The 17,447-nt window shown below is 46.8% G+C and overlaps 1 protein-coding gene across 5 annotated transcripts in view; it reads right to left on the reverse strand.

Annotated features, from left to right (window-relative positions):
• Nucleotides 1-1,721: 1,721 nt before the first annotated feature.
• Glb1l2 (galactosidase beta 1 like 2) overlaps nucleotides 1,722-17,447 on the reverse strand; it is a 42,823-nt gene continuing 27,097 nt past the window's right edge. For 2 of the 5 annotated variants that reach the window (XM_021172140.2, XM_085844496.1), the window contains 13 exons: nucleotides 16,810-16,891; nucleotides 12,701-12,771; nucleotides 9,740-9,824; nucleotides 8,489-8,626; nucleotides 7,734-7,814; nucleotides 7,117-7,223; nucleotides 6,402-6,542; nucleotides 6,077-6,148; nucleotides 5,769-5,847; nucleotides 4,667-4,754; nucleotides 4,251-4,362; nucleotides 3,773-3,889; nucleotides 1,722-3,494 (listed from right to left, as the gene is read on the reverse strand). In XM_021172140.2, coding sequence (XP_021027799.1) covers nucleotides 3,408-3,494; nucleotides 3,773-3,889; nucleotides 4,251-4,362; nucleotides 4,667-4,754; nucleotides 5,769-5,847; nucleotides 6,077-6,148; nucleotides 6,402-6,542; nucleotides 7,117-7,223; nucleotides 7,734-7,814; nucleotides 8,489-8,626; nucleotides 9,740-9,824; nucleotides 12,701-12,771; nucleotides 16,810-16,891 — 1,260 coding nt within the window. In that variant the 3' untranslated portion in view covers nucleotides 1,722-3,407. Of the gene's footprint in view, nucleotides 3,495-3,772; nucleotides 3,957-4,250; nucleotides 4,363-4,666; nucleotides 4,755-5,768; nucleotides 5,848-6,076; nucleotides 6,149-6,401; nucleotides 6,543-7,116; nucleotides 7,224-7,733; nucleotides 7,815-8,488; nucleotides 8,627-9,739; nucleotides 9,825-12,700; nucleotides 12,844-16,809; nucleotides 16,892-17,447 lie in introns of those variants that run through there. The other 3 variants (XM_029481926.2, XM_085844495.1, XM_085844497.1) reach the window with 2 other exon arrangements.

Below are 17,447 nucleotides of genomic sequence, written 5' to 3' on the forward strand. Positions count from 1 at the left end.
GTCAAATATGGTTTTTAACAGTTGTAATCCTCTTCAGCCCCTGTCTTATTTTAGTCTTGTTTATTAATTGAGCTGTCCAACAAATATTTACCAGATGCCTGCTATGAATAGGCATTCTTCAGGGACCCAGCACGTAGAGGTCTTCATGGGGCTTACCCACCAAATACAGGAGACCATGATAACGACGCAGCATCTCAGATGTGAGCTGCTGTTGGAAGAACAGCAGAGCTACTGTCGGGGGAACAGTAGAGCTGCTGGGAAAGGTAGGAGGGAGCAGTGGGGGGGCCTGGAGTTCCATGAAGCATAGAGAGAAAGTGCTTCTTCATACGGGAATGGGAACCAAACAGCAACATGCCAATGTGCAGCTGAGGCAGACAATCCAGATAAAAGTAAAGTGTCCCCAACTGCAGAGTTACCCCCATACATATAGTTCAGGGGAAAAAAAGCAATGTGACTGCAACTGATCAGGCCAGGGAGGGGTGGGAGTGGGGTGACATGGGAGTAAGAAAGCCTGGGACCATATGGCCTCCAAAACTAGGGTAAAGCTTTTGGTTTCTACACTAAGTGAAACCAGAATCCACTGATGGAACTGACTGACCTTCAAGAAGAGCCACTTTGTTTACAGTGCTGAGGACAAGTGGTCCAAGTTAGGGGGCTGGGGAGGCAGCCCCTGCAATATACCACCTACAAGATGATGGTGGGTTGGAGGAGGGCAGAGAGGAGCATCTATACTCCCAGCTTAAGAAGGGGGTTGTGTGTGGAATGAAGAGACAAGAGCCAAATCACCTGGGACACACAATGGAATTTCCCTTTGTTTACCCTGGACTGTGTGCAGGAGAGGTCACATAAGGGAGAGTGATGCTGTGTTTCTGACCTTGTCATACACATATGCCATAGATAGTGAGGGACAGCTGTCTGTGTGCCTGCCTCGGGGATTGGGAACAGATACTGGAGGGTGCTGGTGTCAAGATCCTACAGGAGTGGTCCCACACAGTGAGTAGATAAAAGGAAGGGAGAGTGAGTGAGCAGAGTCTCAGAGTAATTGGATGTTGGTGAGAGGAACTCTGGAGGGGCTGAGATCAGGTATGTGGTTCACAGGCTCTGCAAGAACTAGTCAATTCTGGAGAGCTAAGGTCGGCTGCACATGCTAGAGAGGTAGAGAAAAAAAATGTTGCTACAGAAAGACCTTATCTGGATACATACCTAATGGTGTATGCATGAAACCGACTCCCCGGCTTCTTCACTCCTTTACAGAAGGATGCTGTGTAAGATTCCTTTATATTCCGACTGCCTATCACACTTCTCAGCACAGCCCTGTTTAATTCAGCTTTGCAGAAACCCGCTCTTATGTAATGCAAGACAAAGTGACAATATGACACTGCTCTCTGGCTCTGGCTCTGCTCAAGTAGCCCTGGACTCCTCTGCATCTTAACAGGATGCTTCATCTTCCGGGCATCTCAGAAGAAACTGGCAAGAGTGGGGAAACTTGGGGGCTTGGCAGGCCTTGTTCTGTAGGCATCAGCTACAAGTTTCACTTTGAAAGGCTTCCTTTGAGGGTGAGTAGGATGGCTCAGTGGGTAAAGGCACTCTCCACCAACCCTGACAATTTGACTTTGTTCCCTGGGACACAAGGAGAGCCAACTCCCACAGCCTGCCCTCTGAACAGTCACACATCACATCATGGCTCTCATACACCTCACTTCCCCAGACACAAAACCAGATAATTATCAAGTAATTTTATTTTAAAATTTTAAGACAAATAAGAGGCTTTTTAAAAAAAGGTTCCTTTGAGTTGGGCATGATGCTACAAGCCTGTAATCTCAGAAGTTGGGAAGCTAAGGCAAGAGAACCAAAAGATCAAGGCCAGACTGGATTATTATAATATGACCCCATCTTAGAGACAGAGAGAAAAAGACAGACAGACAGACAGACACAACCTCAATTTCTCAGACCCAGTGGGACATGGGTTGTGCCCCTATGACCACTCACAAGTAAGTTAGCTGGGCACTTAGCTGAGTGGCTGTAGTAGTCCTGACTACAGTAGTGTTGGCCTTACTCAGGGAGCCACCCTGTCGGTCTGTAAGCCTCTCCGTTTGCCTGTTCTTGCCTAGCCCATCTTCACTGGGCTTCTGTGTGGGCACTATTACTTGGAGCAGTACATGTCAGCTGTAATTTATGAAGAAAAACTATCTCCTATAGCTCAATGATATGCTCTGGTTTAGCTTTCTAGAAAGTTCTTATTCTTAACTACCAGCATGAGATTGGACTGCTCTGAATGCAATGACACGTCAAGAAGAATTGAAACCAGGAAAAGTGGTAAGAAGCCAGAGGTTTGTGCCATTTGCCAGCTGGGCACCATCAGTATCTAGATCCTTAAGGGTCACCTCCCATGGCTGAGAGTGGCACAGACAAGCTTGAGACATCCACAAAGAAGGTTTGCTTCAAATGTATTGCAATTTAGAATGACAAGCCCAAGCCAAACCATTGCACTTGATCCCTTGAACAAGAACCTTCAGTCTGGACTAAGGCATTGTGGCCTTTCCTCCTCCCTGCTGCCTTTCCTCTGCCCTGCGGTTTGGTCAGGAAGGGGAAGGAGAGTATTCAAAGAATCACTGAGCTAGAAACAAGACAGTGCTAGACCTGTGGGCCGTAGTTAACCCCAGATCCAACTGCAGTGGGGTGCAGCTACCCAGTACTACCTAGCTGGGTCTTCTGCCATTCTCTTCCTGAGAGCATGGGTGTGAGGTGGTTTCTGCTGAAATGCCAACCTCTTAATATGGGAGATAAGTACTGAACACACCTTTTTCTCTTAGGCTCTGTTTACCAACTGATTCATGTAAGAAGAGACAGTGTGAAAAGGAAAAGAGTTATTTCTTCCAGATTCCCAGAACAAAGTCAGGTGCAAAGTCAACAAATAAAGTTGACTCATGCTAGATCCCCTTTTCTCTTTGCTCTACAAACAATGACAAATCCACAAGTTCAGGAGCACAAAGAGACTGTCTAAGATGTTGCTATACCCTGCTGGGAATGTTCAAAAAGCCTACCTAGAACCAGCAAGCTGGTCAGTGAGGCTTTCACTTCCAGAAGAGGGCAGTACCCACCCAGGCCCAGCACCTTCTTCGAAGGTGATATAACTACATACTCCACCCTCAGAGATGGCCCTACAGCTTCCCCTGAAAGATCAGAGGAACAGAACGTGCCCATCCACAAAACCAGAAGAGAAGACATCTCACTGTGAGTGTATCCCAGATAGTGCTATCCCATCTTCTCTTCAGTCCTCTCAGGCTTAGGATTTTTATAGTCTAGGTTGACTATTGCCCTTCATTCCCTGAGGTTGCTAGTTACGAATTCTCCTGCAGGAGAGGAAGGAAGCTGCCAACCACATCAGGGGCTGCTGGGCCTTCTGTTCAGTTAATGTACTGGTTCCTGCCCAGGTGGGGGATATCAGTAGACTGGACCATGGAGCCTGACATTGTCTCTTCGAAAATGATAACCTGTGAGAAACAAGGGCTGGACTGTGAGATCTACCCTGTAGGCAGATGGGAGAGTAGAGAATAGCAGGATTGGAAGGGTGGGGGTGGAATGGAGTTGGAAGGAGGTAGTAGGGGTGAATGCCACTAAGGAAAGGGGAAGAATAGAGTAGCTGAAATACTCACCCTCTCCTACTTCCTGGTCAAGCATTTTAGGGACAGAGAAACAACTTGATAGCATGGGGAGCAGAGATGGGAAGAGAGTTTCCAGGAAAAAGGAGGGAGTCTACAAGTATTCCCACCTTGTTGATTCCTTTGTCCAGCCAGACACCTGGGAGGTAGAGAGTCTCCTGAGGTCCTACATTCCAGTAGCGTCCAAGGTTGTGACCATTGACGAATACAACCCCCTTCACCCAGCCCTTCAAATAAAACAGGGAAGGTCTCGCTTTACCACGGGAGCCCCAAAGTGAGAGACAGACCATGTTCCTGAGAGACCAAAGTGAACCAACATTAGACATCCATAAGGTCAAGGCACCCCACTGCTGTGCCTCCTAGGCAGGGTAATCAACCTTAGACTGTCCACAGGAACCCACACACTGAGGAGTAGCACAAGGTGCATCAGCTTTGAGCCCACTCTGGCCCAGGATCCCTATCAGATGGGGCGACATAGAAAGATAGGGAGGTTTCTGGTCCCAGTGTTACAAAAAACTCTATCAAAGTCAGCTTGGCTCAGGGCCCTAAGAAAATGAGAGAACAAGCGAGGAAAAGAGTCCTACAAACCTCCAACTTCAGAAATGTGTCAGAAGGGTAAATGCCAACTGACAAGGCACCCAGGAAGAAAGCAGGAAAGGTCAGTTCTTTGGGTATGACACTCCAGTTATCCATGTCGAACCTAAGGACAGGATGGAAGGAGAAAAAAAGAGGGAAGGACCATCTCACATCTGCTTCCAGACCCGCATCTAATTCCTAAGACATGTTCCTTCCCTCAGCAAGATCCAAAGACCACCCACTCCCAACCAGGTCATAGGATGGCAGCAAGATGGCAGGATGGGCACTTCCCAGTTTGTAAACATGGGTTCCAATGTGTTCCTACCCCTCACCTTAGGTAGGTCACTGTGGCCTCTGGGAAGCCAGGGTATTCCTGGCTCTTGCTATATATTAGCTATGACCTCATACACCAGATTCACAGGACCTACCTCTGAAGGAACTGCTTTGTCATATCCAGGCTGTAGATTTTGAAGTTTTTCAGAGCTTTATTATTTAGATAGAGATTTCCAATTAAACCTAGGAAGAGTGGGTAAAGAAAGATGAGAAAACCCCAAATTAGGAGACAGGTGACACAGTGGCAGCCAGGGCATGTGTGGATGTGCCGGGAAAGGTGGAGCAAGGATCTTTCCTAAAGCATGTGCAGCCAAACGTCCTCTGAACGTGACCTAAAGCCTCCTGGATGATGTCAAAATCATAACAATAGACAAGACCACCATTTGTCAAGCCATAGAATTTGTCATGAAGAACAGTACATCCAAGGACAGTGACAGAGCTGAGACATCAGTGTGTGACATGTGGTTTCTGGCCTCTTTTCAGGGAAAGCTGTATTTGGCTAAGTGATAACAGAGAGCCTAACTTTATGGTATTATAAGGGTCTCAGATCAAAAGACCATGTCACTCAGCAAGGAACTCGCCATTCAACTTAAGACTAAAGATAGGTTTAAAGACATCTGGATGGTGCACAGGTAGCAACATGATACAGTTTGCTCATTGCATGTCTGCCTTCCTCCTGAGCCCAGCAGCAGCCCCTCGGTTTTCTTGAGGGAGATGAAGAACAGAAATTCAGTGTCGAGACCCAAGAAGGCAGGGATCCTATACTCTTCCACGGACTCCAAGATATCCCCCTTCCTTGCTCCTTAGTCACAACACTGAAAGCAGAGAGGCCCACTCCCACCTAAGTAAATTTCAGCAGAAAGAACGATGAAGAGGGCATATCAGGGCTTATGGAAGTTCCTTGCACAAGCACCACACAGTTCTAAAGCACTAAAGGGAAAGTGGACAAACCTCCCTGCCCCATTAGCCAGGACTTATATGTAGATAGACCAGGCACCATCTCCCCTCAATCAGCCTCCATGAATTGCCTCTCTTGCAGTGGGTCCCCAAGATCCACCTCCCTGCAAAAGGCCTCCATGAACCACCTCCCTGGGGGGCGGGGAGGGGCCAGTGGCCTGCTAATGTACTCGATGTCGAGCAGACAGACAAGACTGAAGAGTGGCGACGGCTTTTCTCCTAGTCTGTACTAGGACCCACCTTTGCGCTGGCTGTCAATGTTATTTCCATAGTTGACTCGCCCACGATTCTCCACCAAGATCCTCAGTATGGTGTAACCCTGCCAGGAACACAGTGGCCAGTTATCACCACTTGATAAGTCAGCTACACCTGAGAATCTGTGTTCTCAATCATTCTCTAAGCTCTGAGAATGAAGGTGAGAGCCCCCAAAGCTACCTGTGCCCTTCCCTTTCCAGTTTTTAATTAAAGAGTCTCCTGGCTTCCAAATTTTCCTCCTTTGACTCCAACCAAGTTTCCTAGCCATCACCCACATCCCTAGGATAACAAACCTGGGTCAAGGGGATAGTGATCTTTGTTGTTTTATAGTCCAGGAATCCTATGGATACTCTATTCAAAAAGACCTGCCAAAGTGAGCAGATGAAAATCATGATCAACAGGAGGGAGAAGCGCTCTGCTAAACAAGAAAACAAATATTGCTGGCAGTACTTATGAAGGTACTTAGCAGGCATGGAGGAAAATGAACACCATGGTTATGGGGGAAAGATCGTGCCAACTACACACTGCCAACAGATAATCCTGAAGGCAGAATATAATGTGTGTATTGCCATGCCCAGTCACAATAAATTCCCACAAGCTCTGAGGAGATGCTCCTACCTGTCCTCTGTCACGCACGAGGCCACTGAGGACACCAGATGAAAAGATGGTGGTCTCATACAGAACATACCCAAAGGCCTGCCCATTACCATTGTTTACTGGCAGGTTCTCCATGTTGATGGGTGTCTCAGATGTGACTGGCTACACAAGAAGACACAAGAAGGCACAGGAGTCAGAAAGCTCCTAATTCTAAGTCTTTACATGAGCAGCTAGATATCAGGGACAGGATGCAAGGATGCTCTAACCTCTTCTTCTCTATTCCACCTTCTTACTAGCTTAAACTAATGACTTCTCAAAGGCATAAATAAGGACAAAAGGAAAGGGGAGATTTCACTAGAGTCCTGCAATCTAGCAGAATCCTGAAGCCACCATCATGTCACTGAATCCTGAAGCCAGCATGACAACAAAATGAACTATAGCAGGTTACCTCTTCCTCTCCACAGAGGAAGGATTATCCCTTCCTCTGCTCCTCACCATATCCATGACCCATGGAAAGGTCTACCCCTGAGGCTCGAGGGGAGACACCAGGTTAAAGCTACCCTAGTCATTCCCAATTTCCACACCAGCACCAATGTATTCTCTTCACTCAGTTCTCTGGTTTGGTAGAGACCTCAAGGCAACTGAGTGGCTTTGCTCATCCTAGAACCCCATTGGGATATCTCCTGGGTCCTGTCTGCTTACTAGCTATCCCTGACACCCAGCCTATAGCACTTACCTTATCCATGTACTGGATAGCATCCCACAGTGATAGGTAGAGAGCTGGACTTATTGGCTCATAGACCATCTTAGCAGTAAGCTCAGGTGGAGGAGGTAGAGGAATACCTGCAACAGGAACCATGGCCCTCCCTTAAAGATTCAATCATCGTTACCTCTTCCAGCCTCATACTCACAGTCCCATGAATTCCTTTCAGCTTGGCACTAAGATCAACCACAGGCCCTACTCAGAGCTTAAATTATTCTAGAGCATGGGGTCTGGGCAAGGGCAGAACTTATTTTATCTTCTATATGGCATAAATAGGCTTAGCATGAGTCAAATACAAAAGGCACCAAAGGATGACAATAATCTCTCAACCCTTCTTTGTCCAGAATATTGGTTTTATTATTTACTTTTTTTTTTTTTTTTTTGGCAATGTGACATGTGGAACATAGGGCCTTATGCATGCTAGGCAAGAGTTCTACCTCTACCACCAAGACACATTCATAGTAGTCTAGGTCAATTTTGAGTATAGATTAGCTAGAGTTGAGGTAGGATAGGAAGACAACAGAAACTCCAAGGGTTCATAGCAAAAGCATGGGCCCAAGTGAATGTTTGAATCTGTTCCTTGTTTGTACCTGAGACGGTTCCAAAGAGTTCTCGAAGCTTGGTGTATTTGGCAGTGTAGTCTCCAGCCTCTGTCAGTATCGCATCATAGTCTGCAAGATACCCATGGGCCAATCAGGTTCTGCTGTCCCCAGAACAGTACAAAGGGGGAAAAGAAGAGGAGGAGGAAGAACTTGGAAGGGAGAAACAGAGTTCTCAGATCAGTTTTGAAGAAAAACAACTTTAGTATGACCCATTCAGTCAAGTTAAGGTACTAAGTACTACCAAAGTACACATGAGCACAGCATGATGCTCTATTTTTGACTGCAAGTACATATAATGGAACATCTCTTCTACTCCCTGAGAACTCTCTGTCAGAGGGCCAAGATCACACCTTCCCAAGGGTCTGAGAGAGGAGAGTCTTTCTCCATCACCCCCACTCTAGACTTACCTCCCCTCCGAGAGAGGGGAGTCTATCTATCTCCATCCCCCCACTCCAGACTTACTGCCCCTCCGAGAGAGGGGAGTCTATCTCCATCCCCCACTCTAGACTTACCACCCCTCCCTTGTTCCTCCAAACAGCTCTCTCATGAGAACAAGCTATTCACAGGCACCTATCACTCCAGAAATTTAGAGGTGACAGTCAGCCAAAGTCTCTATCTTCCCGGGATATTATGTAGCTAAAGACATGAAAGGACAGAGTAATCGTCTCTAAAGGATTCTCCATCAGAAGTGCCAGCCCTATAGACACTGGACAGGACCATGGAGAATCACTGAGGATACTTGCCATAGCTGGTAACATCAGCCTTGTAGTCATTAAAATGCATGGCTCCATTTATGAAGCCAAAATTTGTGCCTCCGTGGAACATGTACAGGTTGATGGAGGAGCCGTCTTTGATGATGGCAGACACTGTTTGCAGGACTTCTTCAAGGAGAGAGCAGGGAGAAGAAAAATGTACAGTGAGCCAAAGCCTAAGGAAACTCTCACTAGGCCCCTTGTTCCCAGACCCCACTAGGTCACTGATCACTTGGTCATTCAGCTTTCTCTAGACAATCGGTAGCCAGTGGAAACAGACAATCTGTTTCCACTTTACCAGGTAGCATGTTTCCTAGTGGCTATTCTGTCCTAAGGAAATGCAGCAAAGCTGGGACCTCATTGCACAACAATTCTGCCTGTGTCCCAATTCCTCCCTTAACTCAAAAGAAATCAACAAAATGCAAAGAGAGTATCAGATAACAAAAATAAGGTTCAATTAATATATATTTGAGTGATATATCTAATAAATGTAAACTTAATTCTGACCTTGTGAATTGGCAAGTTTTAAAAAATTATTTTAATACTTGGTACTGATGAGTCTGCAGGAAACGAGTATTCTCATTTCACAATTACCAGTATGCTGCTACAGTCTTTCTGAAGGACAGCGGTAAATACATATATTAAAGCTGTATTGATGCAGCAGTTTATACTTTATCATAAGAAAATATATCCCAACAAACTTCAAGGATGATTGTTTAAGTGGTATTCAATTAACCAAAGCCAAAATTAAGCAATCAGTAAGGAACAGGGTCACTAAATGGTTTATTCTTCAAACCAAGCACACCTATGTTCAATAGTATAGGGGAGTGTGTGTGTGTGTGTGTGTGTGTGTGTGTGTGTGGTGTGTATATGTGTGAAGATCTGATCAACCTGTTTCTAGCTCTGTCTCTATGTACATGGATGGAGATACACTAATTGCTGCCTGTGCTGTTAAATATATCAGCATTCTTGTTCTAGACTCAGGGACTTTTATTTCTTCTTTAAACTTTCCTACATTTCCTAAATATCTACAATACGCATGTGTTACTTTTCTACTCCCGAAAACACAGAAAAAGCCATGAGGAAAGCCCTATTGTTATTTCAAGTGTCAAGTCTCTGAAATACCAAGAGCTGAATCTGAATACAAATGATCCTGGGATCTCAGCATGCTACAACTCCATACACGATGCCAGGGAATGCAGAACACATACATACTAGGTTTAGGCAAAGTAAAACACTTACCAGCGGAATCCAAGATATTGTGGGAGCCACCCCACGAGTCAAACCACCCTGTCCAGTACTCCATCACCATCTTGGGTTGAATTCCCTGGGTACCACAAAATGAGAATTAGGCAGGCAGGCTGATCAAACGGAACCCCGTATCTCTGTCCTCCATGGCTGTCTACCCCTTGCCTGAGAGGCTGATAGGTGCACAGCATGGATCATTCCCCCACCACGTGTGGCCTCACCATCTGCTGGTATAACAGGGAAGAGGCTACCAGAGTTGATGTTTAACGTGCTTTTGATGGTGCATACGACAGATACTCACAAGAAAACTTAAGTATCTGCTCAAACCAAGCTTTCATCAGAGCTTATCCCCTGACTTGGATGCCCTTTTCTACATAGGTTGCGTTGCATTCTGGCTCAAGACAACCTTTGCCAACCAGGGAAGAAGAATGTCCTATTCTGGATGAGTACATCTGAGAGTCATGCCATGGACACAGACAGACCAAAGTTACTGCTTCTCTGTATGTGGAAGTCAGCAAGCTTCAAGGTGGGTTTCCTTAAATTTGGCTTAAACAACAAACAGTTTACAAAACTAAATCAGAAACTCAGATCAGCAGAGCAGCTAGCTACTCGTGGTGCAAGCTCTACAGCTGCACTATGGATTCTCACCTTACCTAGGATACTGAACAAGTCTTAATTATTACTTCAGACTACTAAGGTGACATCTGCTTTCTCCAAGATACAGGGATCATTCTGGTACTGTGTTTGGCTCCACCATATTTGCAAAAGCTGTAAACACCTGGGCTGTGTAAAAGCCTCATCTGCTAAGATTTTAGGCTCTGAGCCAGGAAGCATTCCTTATTTACTCAGAGACAGCTGATTAAATATCCTCTCTCAGGGCTTTCCTGACATTTGAAACTCCATAAAACATAACAGAACATGTTCCAGAGAGATAGGGCATACTTAGTGGTTCATGGCATAAAAGTACCAACTGTCCCTGAGGAAAAGCTAACATAGCCTCAAGGTATTTTTAGCAAGCTGGCAGCTTTGTTTTTCTTTACATCCCAAAGTATGCCATACTATGCACATATCTAGCCACCCAAAAGGGAGAAGCAGAGTCTACATACTAAGTCCCAGAACCTCCAGGGCCATCAGTGAGCTTATCTGCTTAAGAGCTTCTGTGGTGTGGGGAGCAGGTGGTGAAGGTCCAGCAAGGACCAACTTGTCTTCCTGCAGAATGTGGTACAACCAAAACCAAATTGAGCATCTTCTGGGTACGTTATCCATTTCCTGTCTATCTCCTTGACCGTGGATAGCAGTAGCAGTAGCTAGCACTCATGCTCACTAGGAAAACTGGATGAAAGGTTGCCTATAAATTTCTGGTATACAGGAATTACGCATGAGTGATCTTCCTCACTGAGCATATAGTTAAGGACTAATCAATAGCCCAAAGTTCAGTGCCAGGATCTATAGTGTCCATTCAATGAAGCCCTTCAGACAAAACCAGTTCTTTAAGAAAGGGCAGATGTCACAGACTATACAAGAAAGTACTTCAGCAGTGCCATTCTACTGGTGACAGCCAGCCTAATAGCACTGGCATGGCAAGTCGTCTAGAGATCAGCAGCAGACACCCTTTCCATCTCTAGTATGGTAAGGTGCTTTCCAAATATTACCTCATGCAAGACAAAGTTCTCGTTATACCTACATCCCTAAAGGCAAACGGAAACACCGAGGAGCCAAGCAGCGTCTCCACAGGCTCACAGTAGAGTGACCAAGTGGGGACCGAGCAGCTCCCAGAATCTGTACTTCCCTTGGCAGTGCTCAACTGCAACTCTGCTGAGCCACTCTGAGGCCATATATCATGAGCCTCTCATCCCAAGTAGATTCCAAACACCACAGGACAGAGGTCCTATGATCAGTCATGAGGTAAGACAGACCAGACACCTCTAGAGACAGAGAATAGATCTAGGACAATACTGGACGAAAGAAGATGAGAAGAGAGGGTTCCACCTCAACACACATATTTATATGCATGATCCCTCCCTCTGGGGAGGGAAACCAGAGACCAGACCTGCCCTCCTCCTAGGAGCCTTCCCACCCTTCTGGCCACCATCTACACTGCAGGAGCAGACAAAATATACACACATACTCACCTTACAGGGTACTACCTGTCCCGATGACTTTGAGTATACATGAGGATATTGTCCGTACTTTGAAAGGCCAACAGCTAGAGCAAACAGTCTACTCAGTGGACCACAAGTAAGCCCACACTATTGGCCCAGTATCCCCACAGGCATATATCCAGTGTCAATAGACTCTATCAGTTTCCCTTTAGGCTGAGGACCATGGCAGATACACAATTGGTGGAGGCAACCTGGGGACATTCACACCTTTTGGTAAGCCTGGCTGAGATGAGCTATCTGTTCTGCACATAAGCTATAGCTCAGCCTCAATCACATCTGTCTGTTTAGTGGGCCACACAAACAGAAACATCAGCTGGCATAGGACTGTGTGCAACCATCAGTCTGAAGGTGAAATATACCCAGAAACCTCTCTCATTTACTGACCTGGAACCAACCAGGCCCCCTGTCTTATGGATAACAGAAACATGTCCAATGCCAATGAAGCCTTAAAGGGTAAGGCCAAATGCCTTCTCCAGTACACGATGGAGAGGTTTTTCCCTCTCAATATGTCAAGGAAATTCTGGGGCTTAAAGAGTCCATAAAAGCCAAAAGCTTCAAAAGGTGCCCTTCCCAAAAGAGCGCAACACACTTGGATGGTGTTAGTCTACACAGCAAACTTTAGAGCAGAGTTTCTAAGCTGCTTCCCTCCCATCCGCGAAGCACTGTGGATGAACCAAGAGACTGAGATTGCTAAGAGTCCTCTCCACCAACACAGCTCTCTTGGCACAATTCAGGCATAGGGAATCCCTGTCCTCAAGTTAGAAGATCACAGCCTCCCCAGGGACAGACCTACCTGTATAGATAGGAGAACAGTGTTTAGTGCCATCAGCTCCTGTTTCGACTGTAAGTTGATGGTGGCCAGCACTAGGAAGGCAGTGGAAAAGGAAAAACAAACCATAGTCTTGGAGTCCCAAAGAATTTCTGGATTACCCAAACCTTCAATCCAACAGAAAAAAAAAAACAGCTAGTGTAGACATTCTTTCCCACCTCCCATTAAAAATTTGCTCTCGTGATGCCAAAAGACTTGCCTATATTGTTATTCTTAGAAACTCCACCATTCAACACAGGGCAAAGCCAGAAACTCAACATCTGATTTTTACTGATTGTGATGTTTGCAGCCAAAGGAAAGTCTTATCTGAACTACGGTCATGGGAACCTGACTGTAGAGCCTGAGCTCTACACTGCACCCCCAGTGCAAAGGCAAAGCCTTTGTACACCAATAGCAACAATGGTCTCAATAAAGGCTCACATCACAGTTCCTGGTAAGGACTCACTGTCTACTGTCCCTTGGTGTATTTATTTTAAAATTTTAACCGTATTTCAGACAGTTTTCCATAAGCAAAATACATGCTCAAGAAAAATGCTACTGATGGCTGATGGCCATGACCCTGCCACAGCCACAGCCAGCTACAGAACTTGATTCCAAGGACCCTTGCCTGCTCACTGTCCACTTGAATGGCATCGGATGAGTGAGCTTAAGAGCAACGAAGGCAGGATGGCCAGCCCCAGCTATCATCTGCGATCTCAGGCCATGCTCACCAGTTAAGAAAACAAAGCTAAGGCTCTGAAGGTTCAGAAACTTCCCTCATGGTCCTCAATCGGTGAGTGGCAGAGTAGGGCTGCAAACTCAGGCTCCTTCACACTGAGCCTATGATGTCACTGTCTTACAGGAACCCACAGGGGAAGACCCTGAAGCTCAAAGTCAACCCAATGCACAGAGCTAGCTGAACACAGACAGCTGTCAGGTCATCCTGACATCTCATCAAATTCAAGAGTTAAGAAGTAAGATGCAGAAGAGCTGTGAGCAAAGGCAGCGCGCTGAGGGAACCCTGGGGAAGTGAAATCCATCAGGGCCAGCAGGGGGCAGCAGAGTAGATTTGGTGCTTTCTACCAGATCCCAAGTCTTCCATCCACAGGCATCCTCCCAGCCCTGCTGTTAAGCTTCCTTTGTACCAGAGCCCATTCCTTCAGTGTGGTTCACATGCTCTCAGAAAACAATCCTCTAGGAGCATAGAGGTAAGAGGTAGAGGGAAAGATGGAGGGAATCCATGAACACATCGGGGGGGGGGGCTGCACAATCAGTTCCTCCAACATCTGTGCATGAAGCCTGAGGCAGTAAAAATGGCATTTCTAGACACTGATGTGAGTTTCCTTATATTAACGATTCTCATAGCTCCATTATCCCCACAGGGAAGGGTGCCTGTTCACCTCCTCTGTCAATCTTCAGAGTTCCATCTCCCTTCAAACACTGGAAAGAATTGTAACAGGAAGTCAGGGCAAGCAGAACTAGTAAAAGAAACAGATGAGGTGTTTAAAAACAAAGGAGGCATAGGATGGGAGCTTGGGAGGCCTCTGTTATGAGATTTGCTAAGAGAGAGGGGGGGAGATTAGGCTAGGGACAGAAGTGAGGATGGGCTCCCTGTATGGTACATGCTCAGAGTCCCAGCATGCCATCACTCCGGGGGCCAGGGCAAAGGGATCATGAATTTGAGAACAGACAGAACAAAGCAAGAAAAGAGAAGTCAGGGATGGGGATTTGGGGGTGGGGAGTGGGGGTTACCTGAGATGACAAGAAAATCAGACGGGATCATTCATCCACTCAAGGTGAGACTGGCTACCTGATTCTCATGCTGCACAGCAGCACGTCCCACCCAGTAGGCCTGCAGCCAAAGTGCACATCAGCACTGAACTGTACTAGCAAGGAAGGGAAGGTGTGTGTGACCAGGGGAATTCCAACCATGCCCGTCAGCATCAGAGGGCAGCTTCAGACTCCTAAAACAATAGAAGGTCGAGCTGCATGTACAACGTGTATATACAAACAGGGAGGTTTGCGCTGGAGGAAAAGGTTACAGTTTGAGGTAGCTGTTTCTGGGGCTCTGGATGAGGAGGAAGGTGTATTTCTTGATACGTTTTATTATTATTATTATTATTTTACTGATAGGCCATGTGAATGAATCTTTTAACTTTTTAAATTAAAATAAAATCATCATTTTAGGCAGCAGTGGCCTCAGTGGCCCAAGGATTAGAGCCTTCAGGGGAGGACAGGTGCGAAGGGACAGAGCATCTTGTAAGGCCTTTGTAGACTGCCCCATGCCACATAGTCCCTTCATCTGGGCCTTGGTAATAAACATAAGTAGACGCTGCCACCTTGTGGAAATAACAGGAATTACTACTGATCTTTGTCACCTCCAAGGAGAACCAATGTCTTTTCATTCACTCTGCTTGCTGTAAATAAAAGCCTTCTCCTCTCCATCTACCCATCAGTCATTCCCAGAGGTAACCAAGCCACGTACTGTAAAAGGGATATCAAGATAAAAGCCCCATCTATGAACAGGTCAGTCTAGAGAAGGAAACACAAAACAAACAAATCAGACACAAGAAGGTGCTGTCAGAGAAGCATGGCCCCCAGAAAGACTCACAGTGGGACTTACAGGAGGGCTCAGTCTCCCTGTGCACCAACTGCAGATGAGCACACATTCAAGCACAGGCCATCTGAGACAGCCCAAGGCCCATACAGCTCACTGCTGCTGTGAGGTAGAGCGGTCATAGGTTAAAAGGGAAATTGGAGCCAGAAGAGTGGGCTGAGCCTTTCAAGGATATTCTAGCAGGGTGTTCAGAGAAAGCCTCACTACAAGGACCATCAGAGAGGAAGCCAGTGCAGACTCCCTAAAGGCGTACAGAGTCACGAAATCCCAGGGTATTCCGTGTACTTGAGGAACGGGAGCCAGGAGGGTGGAACAGAGTGGGAAACAGGAGGCACCTGGAGGGGAACTCAGTCAGTCACGTGTGTGTGGAGACTGAGGCATGCTGCCAGGGAGTACTCGGGGTCATGTGTAGGGCTATGGGAGCAGGCAGTGGGAGAGTGGGGGGAGGCTGTGGGAGGGAAGAGTGAAGGGGTGTGCAGGGGCTGCTGCTGTGTGAGGAGCCAGTGTGGCCTTTCTCAGAGTGTGTGCATCTCTCTTGTCTCAGTGGAGCAAGGGAAGCCAAGCAGTAGATCAATATGGTCTAGGCTGTTCCCTTAACTGTTAGGCACATGGCGTTGCTATGTAGTCTTGGCTGGCCTGGAACTATGTAACCCAGGCTGGCCTCAAACTCACAGCCCTCCTGCTACCCTTCCCTAGCGCTAGATTGGTGTGTGTGCCCCAGCCCAACGCCAGGGTTACATTCTCAATGGCAGGCAGAGATTGCTGCATTGAGAAAATGCTGCTGGAGGGGTCAGTGAAGAGAGAAGTCGGTGGGAACACTGCAGCCTCGCAGGTGGGAAAGATGGTAACAGTGAGGTAGCGAACCACATCCAATTTCCAGATATATTTTAAAGACAGGAGGCGCCTAGCCTGGAAGAGACTCGAAGTGCCAAGATGGGGGGTGTGGGGGGCCCCTGCCCAGAGGAGAAGGAGAGGGAGGATAGGGAAGGATTGTGGGAGGGGTGACCAGGAGGGGGGAAGTGTGTGAGATGTAAAGTAAATAAGTTTTAAAAAATTAAATTTAAATTTAAAAAAAGGTAAAAGCAAAAGGATGTGCCCAGTGGCTGCTGTGTCTGGCTGGACAGGGCTCAGAAAAACCGCAAGGTTTGGTGCACTTGAAGGGAAATGGAGCTGTGATTTTCCAATAAACTGGCTGATGGGACAGTCACCTGCAGAGCTATGAGCTTAACAAGAACACCAACCACATACTGCTGGCCGGGTACTTGGGTGTTTGGAAGATCTTTGGTAAGGCATTTGCTAAAAAGAAAAGAGCCATGAAGGTGCCGTGCACCCTATTATACCTACAACCCAGAGGGCCAATCCCCTTGCTATACAAGCAGCCAGTCTCTTCTGCCTTGCTATACAACACAGGCACCAAAGAAACCGCTGTTTACATCTCAGCCCAGGGAGTTGTAAGCAGGCAGCCTCCTCCAGGTACCTCCATCGACGACTCCCTTTTCCAGGCCATCTTTGTTGTCCGAGGTCAGGAGCATCTCAACGATGCCTCGGTCTTCCAAAGCCTGTTTGGGGGATAAAAGACCAGTTATAACCTGTCCTGCAGGGTCACTGCCGAAGCTGAGTTTGTCTACAGAGCAAGAGAGAAAAATCTAGTCAAAGTACTCTGCACGTTCGTTATATACACCCATGATATTCAACCAAGTTCCAATAACTGCTTGCTTTCCAAGTGTGACAGAGACAGACAAAGCCTGCTGAGATCTGGCGGGCTTTGGTCACTTCTGTAGGGCTGATCAGTTTGAGGCTACACATAAGCTTATTCCGAGGCTGGCTCAGGGAGGGTAAATGCCATGCGATTGACTGAGGAACTCCATCGAGAAGGTGAGGTCTCGCCAGGAGAACACTATATATACTTCCCTTTCATCCACAGCATGAACAAACAGCCAGTCTCTTCTGCACTCTGAGCCAGTATGAGCTTGATTAATGGCGAGAGCACACCTCAGGGCCATGCCCATGGAGTACTGCCTATGCCCAGAAGAACTGGAAGCACTTCTTGGAGGACATAAAGCCCACTGCTGGTGGAGCAGTAGGATTGCTGCCACTCGGAATAGCTGATAGCAT

The sequence above is a fragment of the Mus caroli genome, unplaced genomic scaffold (assembly GCF_978045245.1).
Source record: "Mus caroli unplaced genomic scaffold, Mus_caroli_1 scaffold_11, whole genome shotgun sequence".
Taxonomy (NCBI): Eukaryota; Metazoa; Chordata; class Mammalia; order Rodentia; family Muridae; genus Mus; species Mus caroli.